This window comes from Mytilus trossulus, chromosome 2 (assembly GCF_036588685.1).
Source record: "Mytilus trossulus isolate FHL-02 chromosome 2, PNRI_Mtr1.1.1.hap1, whole genome shotgun sequence".
NCBI lineage: Eukaryota > Metazoa > Mollusca > Bivalvia > Mytilida > Mytilidae > Mytilus > Mytilus trossulus.
In genome coordinates, this window is record NC_086374.1 from 5,540,397 (window position 1) to 5,552,149 (window position 11,753).

At 33.1% G+C, this 11,753-nt stretch overlaps 1 protein-coding gene across 1 annotated transcript; it reads right to left on the bottom strand.

Moving 5' to 3' along the window:
* Positions 1–371: 371 nt before the first annotated feature.
* Positions 372–8,414, bottom strand: LOC134706347 (glucose dehydrogenase [FAD, quinone]-like). The gene is made up of 12 exons (XM_063565206.1): positions 8,337–8,414; positions 7,837–7,959; positions 7,452–7,657; positions 6,392–6,581; positions 5,778–5,912; positions 4,940–5,061; positions 3,606–3,773; positions 3,120–3,270; positions 2,368–2,525; positions 1,796–1,970; positions 1,330–1,555; positions 372–632 (listed from the first exon to the last, which is right to left on the bottom strand). The coding sequence occupies exons 2-12, from the start codon at positions 7,943–7,945 to the stop codon at positions 491–493; spliced, it is 1,782 nt and encodes a 593-aa protein (XP_063421276.1). The 5' UTR covers positions 7,946–7,959; positions 8,337–8,414; the 3' UTR covers positions 372–490.
* Positions 8,415–11,753: the final 3,339 nt, after the last annotated feature.

Consider the following 11,753-nt stretch of genomic DNA (forward strand, 5'->3'; position numbering starts at 1 on the left):
CATTGAAGGAGGAGGCAGTTTGATTTCCTAACCTTTTCATGAACCTTTTTTAAGTGCTGAGGCAGTTTGATTTCACCACCTTTTCATGAGCCTCATTGAAGTTCTAAGGTGGTCTGATTTTACTTCTTTTTCATTAACCTCATTGAAGGGGGAGGCAGTTTGATTTTACCACCTATTCATGAACCACATCAATTTGCTGAGGCAATTTAATTTCACGAAAATTTATAAATATTTACAATAAGAATTTGATTCATGGCTGGTTATTAACATATAACTGTTCAAATATTATTTTGGTGAGTCTTTTCTGCTTTGCATGCTCTTATTCGACATGTAGGCATATAAAAATAGGAAAAGTGAAAGTAATTCTGATTTATTGTAGTGAACTGGAAAAGGAAGACAATTTCATGCATTTTGATCATTTAAAATAATTATGAATTAGATAATTCAAAGCCTAATGATTATGTATAATAATATAAATGTTAATTATGTGTTATTGTCCAGTGGTAGTCCTCCCTCTTATCATATCAGCTGCCTTCTCTGCTATCATAACCACTGGTGTGTGGGTATTACCAGATACTATATCTCTCATTACAGAAGCATCAGCAACCCTCAAGCCTGATATACCTTTCACTCTGATAATGATAAAGAAAATAGCATGTTGTATAGAAGCTGTTGGGCAAAAACAATCTAAATAGGATAATCATGACAGTATTTGCTAATCTTTGGTGCATATAAAATAAACTAGAGCACACATTATTACAGAGACAACATACTTCTTTTTATCTAAGAAAGTTAAAGTGATAGCTGTATATATCTTCCTTAATAGAAATTGATATCACATCTGAAATTCAACTTCTTACAGAAACATATAAATAAAACAGATTTTGTAAACAAAGAATTATCCCCGAAGTTCAAAATACAACATGGAGTTCAATCAAGCAGCTCTAGGATCAGACATACTTGGTTTCCCCTTGGGTTTTTTTACACTAGTACTTTGTTGGGGCCCTTTAAAGCTTGCTGTTTGGTTTGAGCCAAGGCTCTGTTTTGAGACTACCTTGACCTATAATGGTTTACTTTTATAAATTGTGACTTGGTTGGAGAGTTGTCTCATTGGCACTCATACCACATCTTCCTATAGAATAGAATAGGATAGGATAGAATAGAATATTTTTATTTACCAAATTAGGGCCCCAGGAGGGCATATCATACAGACAATATTATTATAAACAATAACATATATATATATAGTTATATGGTTTTTAACTATATTATATATATATAAAGGGTGCTGAATGTTGATACTATAATTATACCAATGGTCTATTTTACCTAAGTTGTGGATCAACTACTGCTGTTGGGTCATTAGCTGAACCCATTCTACATGTACAGGAATAATGGAATGCTGATGAGGCCAGATTTCGTGTGTAACATCTCCAGTAGTCATCACTGTCAAACTCCATTTCATCACAGAAACCTTCATATACACGTGGTATCAATGTAGCTCCAATCTTCTGCATAGCTGTACTGCTGGCTATTTTCTGAACCACTCTGACAGCTTGAAACATAGAAGCAGTATTTAACAATCAGGAAAATTATGTACTTAGTCCTTAGCTAAGCCCAGCCTTATACAACAATAAAGAAAAAGTAGTATTGAATGCATAATCATATATGTATACTCAAAATAGTTATGGGATGGTCATTTCACTTTATAAATATACAAAAACATGCATTTACAATTAATGAAAAGAACAACTCTGAAAGTTGAATAATATTGCTTTCAAAAGGGAAATCTTACCTCTCACAAACCCATCCACGTCATCTTTGTGTGCAAGGTAATTTGGGTCTAGAGCTGGATAATCAAAGGGGTCTTTGCTCTTTAGTCTTATTGTGCCCTGACTTTTTGGGTGTAAATATACAGGTAGAAACCTCATGCCAGTGGAAGAAGCATCTGCCACCATTTTATCCAAGAGCTATCAACAGAATATAATGGTATAAAGGCAAGTGGGTGAAACAAAAGGCTATCATGATTAATTAACAGATAGCAACACACATATTGTAGCATTAATTGAGGAAGAATGACCCTGTCAGATATATTGAAAACTAGTTTACATATCCACATTAGAAATACCAAAAAAAACACAAATCTAACCAACTAAACCTTTTATTCAAATTTTCGAAAGTTTAGCCTTTCAGTCAAACTGTTAAGCTTAAAATTAATATATACTAGGCCTTTAGATACGAAAGAAATTCGAACTTAAACCAAGTATTTGTCATTCAAATCCTTGCTTCAACAGACATAACTGTTCTCCTCGATTTTCATTTTTGATTTGTTATTGTTCTGACAATTTCTATTGTATATAGTAATACTTCATCCTTGATGTTTTGATCCAAGCCATTTCGTAACTGGTCCTCTTCTGGTGCACTACTGAAGAAATGAACTTCAACATCTGGGGATCCTCTGTCATAAGACTCCTTCCCTGTCTGTGCAAACAACAGTGCATCACATCCTGTGCCACTGTATAGGCCTGTTTTATTAAAAATTTACAAACTATTTAAATCTAGGCAATGAGTTCGAGATTTGGTCTAAATAAGTTCTATAAAAGAAATATCAGACTAGATTTATATTGACCAGCATCCATTAACAATTATGGTAATAGTTTCCTTTCGTGACTATACACCTTATACGGCGGTTTCACAAATTCAAGTAGCGAGTTTCACAAACCAACACTTTTGAGTAATTTGAAAGTTAGCTTTGGATCAATAGCAATAACTTATTTACATTTTGGGGGGACTCATGTTTTGAAACATTTCATTGTTTGTTGTGTGTCATTTCGTTTTTCTATCTTTTGGATATGTCCTTTCTTCAACTTATGATGTTTTTAAAACTTACTTTTAACTGTAAAGTAGAATAAAATTATGAGAGGATTAAGCAATACAATACAATACAATACAAAGTTTTTTATTGTCAATTATAACGCCCAATAATTTGAGCAGTACAATTAAGTTCAATTTCATACAAGTGATTACATATTGATTACATTGATTATTTAACAATTAAACAAAGTCAAGTTTTTTTCACCCAAATAATATCTAAGCATTCCGCATTATATAATTATTACCCTTGTTGTTGAGTATGAAGTTTTCTTGTTCCTCAATATTGTTCAATTTTTCCTGATTTACTGCCCATGATACATTCAACTTATAAGACATAAATATAAGTAAATGGTCCTTTAAGTTGTTACCAACTGGCAAGTCTTTCTTCACATCGATCTGAAATTGAAGAGTGCAGACATTTTGGTGTATTACTGTTAAAATTATGTAAACAAACGTTATGATTTCTAACTATAGATGTGCAGCTATAATATTCTAAAATCCATTAAGAAAGAGATTCTAAAATAATTTATGTCAGGACATGAGCATATGGTAAGATATACTTTGTGTATGATTCTCGAACGTTCTATTTTTAAGACTTTATTTGTAAATAAAACATGCAAGTATATTTGCATGTTCTTGCGTATGGCAACATGATTATATCGTCGTACATCTGACAGCATCACACATGGAATATACCTTAACATTGAAATCTTCAGACATGGTTTATTTACCTTCAATTTTTGCAGATGTTCTCTAGGTCCGACACCAGACAACATCAGAAGCTGTGCAGATCCAATAGCTCCGGCTGACAGAATAATTTCCTTTGTAGCAGAAACACTCTTTATTTTTCCATCTTTCACGAGTTCTACTCCAACAGCTCTGTTGTTTTCTATTTTAATCTGTAATAGTTGTATTCTTAGAATGAAAAGATGAAGAATACATCTTAAGGGAAGACTTTATTTGAATTAAGATTCATTTGATTTATGGAATTGATTTTTAGCAGATGCTTTCTATATATCACTGCTTCAACTAAATTTCAAAAAGCAATATATATATCTTATCAGGAAGAAATGACGAAATAGTAATGGATACTTTGAATTACTTTCTTTATATCCCTTCGAAATATTAAGATAAATCTTATAAGTAGACGGAACGTGCATCTGGCGAATAAAATTATAAGCGTCGTATCTTTTGGTGAATATTTTTTTTATAAAGAGTCACCAAGAGCGCTAGGTGGGATATACAAAAGAGTACAGGAAACTTAGCTTAGGGGATGACAAAGAAAGGTCATTTGAGCTAAAGGAATAGGTTCAGTAAGACCCCTTATTGGCCCCAAAATAAAGCAGTTTAGAAAATTGTGAAAATGTAATCTTTAAGCTATATTTTGGACAGTAAAATACTTCTGCTACATAAATATGAGCTGTTTTTTGACAATACAATGCACAAATATCGCGTTCTAGCATCATTAAGTCATGCTAAATTACTGAAATCTTCAAAATTGTAGCATTTTGGTTAATTTTTAGACGGAACCTTTTAGACGGGTTCCGTCTAAAATGAAAGTGGCCGCATTCGTGTTTATTCTGAATCATAATATTGAAATGTAAGTTGTATTTGATGATAATAAAAAACATATATAAAGGTTGAGGATGAACACGGATGCGGCCACTTTCATTTTTGACAAAAACCATCTGAAAAGTGACGTGTTTTTTTTGCATATTTGATAGATTTTTCATATTTAAGCTTGAATCAGAACGTTTTAAATGACTAAATCAGTTAAAAAATCTTTCACATAAATTTATCGAATCAATTGAAATAGACACTTAAAAACTTTCGTTAGATGAACCTGAAATTTGAGGCAAAAATCGGCTCTTACCGGGCATACTCCTTAAAAATAGCAATTTATCTATCACAAGAAAATGAAAAGGTGCATGTACTTTCCAAAATTGATATCCTTTTAGTACTTTATAATATGTTAAGACTTTATTTTTTTTAAATTGCACAATTAAGAGCAAAGTTCCTAAAGTACAGGCTAAGCGTTGATTTTTTACTTAAATTATAACCCTACCTTTGTTACATGGCTGTTTATGCTGACTTGAAGATTATTCCTGTTCAGAGCTGGTCTTATATAAGCTTTTGCTGTGCTGCACCTTGTACCAGCGCGAACATCATTCTGGGTAGGACAAAACCCTGTAACAAACTAAATTTGTAGCAAACACAAAACGTCTGTGTAAGTGTTTTTATTTATAATTTAATAATGTCCGATTTACTCATTGATAATGCGCAACTGGGAGACGTTTTTGGTATATAAAACACATATATTTGATATCTTAAGTTGAAGTAAATTAAAAGATTGCAAAATATTAAACATTATAGCAATCGTTTATTTTAATACCTTATAAACGGCTTTAATACAATACCAAAGCAGACCCAACAGAAATGCCTCAAAGCTTCTTATGTGTACGTCTGTAGAAAAGCTAGTCGAAGTCAACCTTTGTAATTATGCAAACAATTTGGTCTTTGTAGTCTTCAGGTTTACATCGGAACGAATGGCCTCAAGCCTTGCTTTAATGATGCCAAAAGTTGTTTGTAAGTAATTTTTATATTCAGTCTAAAACCGGACTTTTTAATCAAGTGCTCCACTGAAGCATATTATCTTTAAATTGTTCCTTTTCGCTATCTGAATCTACTGTGCTTTGTATCTTTGTCCGTGTTTCAACTCAAACTTGAATTCGATATGAATGTTGTGAAGTCTAACTTAGTGGAAATGGGTTTTGCATCGTTGATCATTGTTGAAAGCCGTACAGTCCTCTATAGTTGCTGGAAACCGATCATTATTCTGTTGGATAGTGGCTCATTTGCAGTCAGACCACATCTCCTTAATCTATACTAAACATTATATTAACCTGTAATGTTCGGCCCACTACAGTCTGTTATTGGCCAACCATTTTCTACCGCGGACTGCTGGTAAGTACTGATAAGTTGACTATCCGCTGTAGGAGTTGAGGTAACGGTCATCGGACCACCAGTTGAACGATACGCTGCCAAAATAACATATATATATAACTAGGTTTTTGTTTCACTATGTAATATTTCACTACCAGATTTCATTGCATTTGTATTAGTTGTTGATTTCTTTGGATATTCCATACAATATAACACCGTAAACAATTAATGGATGTAGAAACAGTGCACAGTTCCATATAATGGCGTCCTGATTAGAAACTAGTTACCATAATTGCTGCTCTTCTTAACTTGAATGGATTCATCTTAAGCCACAACTGTCTATGGGTACTTCATGTGGTTTTTTTTCGAAGCATCTGACTTCATCCTTAATTTGGGGAAGTTGTAACCTATCTTGACATTTCTCGTGTCTGTTTTGTGCTTTGTGGATTGTTTTTTGTCTTGTTTGTCTTTAATTGACTCTTTTGCTTTTTATAAAATTTCATTTCGTTTTTATTTCCCCTAAGTTAAAACATATAAAGGAGTTTAATGCATACATGTGTATTCACTGTATTACCTTTATCTTTATATTCTGGTATCTGAACATCCTCTGCCTTTTTAAAGTACGGTAAAACATCATTATAACTCCACCCATCACATCCTTCTGTGGCCCATTCGTCATAATCCTGCGGGCTTCCACGGATGTGTACCATATAGTGAGTAGAACTAGATCCTCCTAAAACCTTCCCCACTGGCCAATACCCTTGCTACAAACCAAGTATATGTGTTATGCTTCGGACTTGAATGTGAGTCTGCATTCAAATAAATACTTCAATCAAAATGGTTATTCCTATTCACCAAGGTTGTTCTTTTTTTTTCTATGAGTGTCGGTTAGTGTAAGGGTGTAGTTTAAGTTTAAATCGTTATCATGACTTAATAAGATTTATAACGAGATATTAAGTCGTTATATGGAGTTGCTTAGTCGTTATATCGAGTTGATAAGTCTTTAAAAGGAGTCACTTAGTTGTTATAATGAGTTATCAAGTCGTGTGTATGAGTACCAAGGTCGTGATAACGAGTTACTAAGTTGTGAAAACGAATTACTTATCAAATCGGGATAACAACTTAAAGTGAAGATACACACTGCCATGTGCTCTTTAAATTATGTTTTATTCAAGAAATCAATGTTTCATAAAGCAATGTTTCCTCCAAATTAATTTTGACTTAGTTGTTATAATGAGTTATGAAGTCGTGCCTATGAGTTACTAAGTCGTGACTGATAACGAGTAACAAAGTCGTGATAACGAGTTACTAAATTGCGAAAACGAGTTACTTATCAAATCGGGATGACAACTTAAAGTTTAGATACACACTGCCATGTGCTCTTTGGTTAATGTTTTATTCAAGAATGCTTCATAAAGCCATGTTTCCTCCAAATTAATTTTTACGTTAAAGGGGGCTTTGTTTACGGTACCGTCAAATTATTAAAATCAAACTTTACCGAACAGAACATACTATCGCCTTTTTTTTTTTAAGAAATTGCCTAAGGATTTTATGTTCTACGTCATTTGGTTTCTGAAGGAGACTCAGAGCTGTTGGCAATCATATCACATCCTCTTATTTTTATGTTTACGTACCTTTTGAGTCAAAGATAAGGACGAATTTGTTTGTGGTAGAGTGAAATACTGCCAGTCTTGTTTAGAAAACTGAAGTGATGTCGTCATAAGAGGAATATCTATCAATGGGTTATCTAGCTCTGAACCACCTGCCTCTAGTAACAGTACAGATACGGGATCTTCTGACAGACGTGACGCCAGAACTGACCCTGCAGTGCCGCCGCCGACTGTAAAACAATTTTATGCATGGTAATTGATCCTAGTCAAAACTAAAAGTAACGCGCTATTGCGTTATAATTAATATATTGTAAATTTAAGGGCTTTCATGAAATTGCCATGATGTGTGATGAGTCACTTGATTTTGTTTTAAATGTTCATCATTGCGTTTGATTTGAAAACAACTTACCAACAATATAGTCATACGAGTCTAAAATTGGTTCGTTCAAAATTCTCTCGGAAATTGTCATTGTTACGAAAAACGCCAAAAAGACAGCTACCCTACAATAAAATTCCATCCTTGTGACTCTATCTGAAATAAATTCATGTGATTAAATTATATATCTTCCGACGGTAAACATATATTGCATATATATTCTTTGTTAGTAAAACTGTTTTGTATAGAAATGCTCTCTGATTGCTATATGTTTAAGCAGTGTATTGTATAATTCAATAAAATGATAACATATGATTTTTTTATCATTACTCATTCTCTAATAAATAAACAATTAGGTTAACATTCGTAGAAATTTTCTAAAATGAAACAAATAAACTCTATCATAAATTTAATCATTGGTAATTCGATCTTCAATATGTGTGAAGATCAGTAAAGCATGTTTGTTTTCTCAGAGCTAAAAAAAAAGCTTTTAAGATAAACAAAAAGAAAAATCCCTGGAAAGATGCGCTTACCTTTATCAGCACGACGTATGGCTTTGTGTTATTATAGTACATGGGAAAAAGTAGTCTTTTTATTCGGTGGCCTTCATCTATGTCCTATTATTACTTTTCAGCCTTGAACAACTAATTACCAAAACCCATATGTGTTTACCAGAAAATTATCATTTAAGTATGATATGCAAACTGGATACTTTTTAAAAATCATATTAGCACGAATCATGAATCATTAACTCTAATACAAATAAAAGTTAGACCTTTATATAAAAATCATTTTTAACATTGAACTGTCAGTGACATTTAGATTCATGTTTAGAAAACAAACTTGATGCCTTTAGTATACTTTCGTTGGATAATCTATACTACAAATATGATGAAATGTTGGAAATATATCGACTATAACGGATTGTCGGTGCTTCTTGCACGTTTGCGCTTTTTGATAGGACATTTGCGCTTTTTTATACAGGATATTAGGTTTTTTTCACAGGAAATAATTTGAGCTTTATAAGCATAACATTCAAACTAACATGGTTAAAGGGACACTAGCTGTCAGATTCATGTTCACCGATTTAAGTCAAATTCTCATATTTGATTTATAATCATGTAAAACATTTCTCCAAGTTCATGATAAAAAGTCTAAAATAAACAATTTTCAAGGCATGGGCTCTATAATATGCGGCTTCGTTTCGTGAGTATTTAAGTTTGAACGCCATCTAATTAACTATTGAGTTGATGTTCGCTACTCTGTTTAAAAATAACAAGCTTTTTAAAAGACTGTTAGAAATTGAAAGTACATAAATAAAGAAACTTACAAATTCATTTATACATTATGCAAATATAGATGTGGTAGTCACCACTTGCCGATTGAGTCTGGACGGTGGCAGGGTTTACAGATAGAAGACAGAATCTGCCGTCTCTGTGACTCAAACGACATTGGTGACGAGTACCATTATATTATAAAATTGAGAATGGAAATGGGGAATGTATCAAAGAGACAACAACTCGACCACAGAAAAAACAACAGCGGAAGGTCACCAACAGGTCTTCAATGTAACGAGAATGAATTGTGGATTTTTTAAGATTGAAAGAAAGAATGTTTTACCTACATACTGCTGGTCAAACCCTAATATCTATAAAGATCAACTGTTTAATTCATGAAATATTGTAATATTATGTAACTATGTAAATTTATCAAAGTTATGAATGTGAAAGTCAGTCCTCCAAGTTAATTTCTTTGTATTGTTCACACATGCTTGTAATAGATTAATTGTACCTTTTTTGTATGCTCTCTATAACTATGTAATTGTAGTTTTATGAGAAATAAAGTATTCGTATTCGTGTTCCTTTAAATCAAAAACCGAACGCACACAGCTCATGCTTTGTCCATCGCTAGCTAAGGAGTTAAATTGTAGTTAACATATAAACGGACTTGATGAGGTCGAATTATTCACCGTCAATGTTTCTTAGCTTAATTTGACAAAATGAAACCTCATATTGGCTGATTTATACGACAACGTTTAAATCGGGTGGTGGAAGTAATTTTAAAAGTCACAGCCATGACTTTTTAGGCACAGTCAACATGAACAGCAGGTGTTTAAAACTTTTAATTTCAGTCTCAAAAAATTGAAAAATCATATATTTCAAATGACTTTCCATACATTAGAATGAACAAAAAGGGAATGTACTTTCCTTTTTAATCCAATTGTGGTATAAAGCTGCTTAGAATATTAAGGGAAACATTTTGAATGTACCATTCATATAGGTGTATCAAAGATTAAAGTGCAAATGTCCATATTATTTAAGCGCAAGTGTCCGTTTGTGTTGCTAGTAAAACAGCACAAACGTCGTGCGCCCAAAATACTAGAAGTTCACGGTAATTTAAATAAACTAATTAGAAACTTTATAAGAATGTCTGCCATAAACACCACAATAAACCGTAAGATCGCCACATCCCCTCAATAAAAATATCAATATTAACAGAATAAAATTTCGAATGGAAATAGGGAATATGTCAAAGAGATTACAACCCGACCAAAGAGCAGATCCTAGCTGAAGGCTATTAATGGGTCAACACGCCCGCAGCGAGAAAAATCCCGCATCCGGAGTTGTTCCTTATCTGGCCCCTGGATAAAATGATGTACTTATTTAGTGAAAAGGGTCATACTAAACTCAAAAACATACAAATGAACTAAAATTATAAAAATATACAAGGCCCGATGCTTCTGACTTGGAACAGGCGCAAAAATGCGGCGGGTTAAACATGTTTTAGAGATCTTAACCCTCCTCTATACCTCTAGCCAATGTAGAATATAGAATTCTGTCATTTTTTTTTTATATGGAAACTGTCACAGTGAAATTTAAAGATAATAAAGGAAAAAAAAAATCACCGAAAACAATAAACGTTATGTTAAAACAACTGGGCTAGTCTTGCAAGTAGTGTGTCTGTGTTGATGTTGCGTATCCCTAGTTCTTTTGTTCAGAACTGAGTGGTACATATATTAACTTCTTTTTGATTTTCGTAGTTGGAGAAATCTGTGAGATCATAGCGTTGTGCTGTTTCCGCAGTTCCACAGCTGCACAATTCAGTGTTTTTGCCGAGTGCGGTGTTTATAGTAATTTAGGGCGATAAATCATATTCTTAGCTGTGTGAAGATACTGCAAGAATGTTTTTTTTTTAAATCGAACAATTTAAGTGTGTTTTTTTTAATGCAGGATCACGGTTTTTTTTTTCTCAAAAAGATCTCTTCCTGTGTCCCTTATTTCTAAAGTTCTGCCGTTTGTCACTTCAGCATGACACTTGAATTGAATGAATTTTATTTGCAAAAGCATATAGAACATGCTATGGCAATACATAATATATACATAATGTGACAAAAGACTGGTAACAGAGAACAATACACTTGTGCATGCACCATGTTTAATTACATCTTGAAGCGTGATAATGTTGTTGTTTGGTGATCGTTTTGTTGCTTCTTCAGCTGCCGTGGTAATGCTTTGCCAATAAATCCGCTTCACTATGCGGATCAGTTTCCTTGTATATTTGTGTGTCCTTGAGTCCATAGGATGCAAATTTTAAACCCTTGAGATCTAAGGTCCTCGATGTATTCTTTCGGATGTATCAATTTCAAATCACATCAAAGGATTTATTGACATATATCTGCCAATACATCATTGATCATCATTTAATGTGATTTGAGTAACATCCCGAAGAAGTTGAACACATCGAGGATCGGCTGAGGTCTCAAGGGTTTAGCTAAAATTTGCATCCTATTGATTGATCAATGTATGATTTTGTTAATTTTGTTTCGTTCTTCAAGTTTTGGTTTGTTTTTTCGATTTCTTGTCTTGTCTCCTTTCGTTTTGTTTTATTTCGTTTCCTTTCGTTAATATTTGTTTCGTTTCGTTTGTATTTCGATCCGCATTTTATATGCA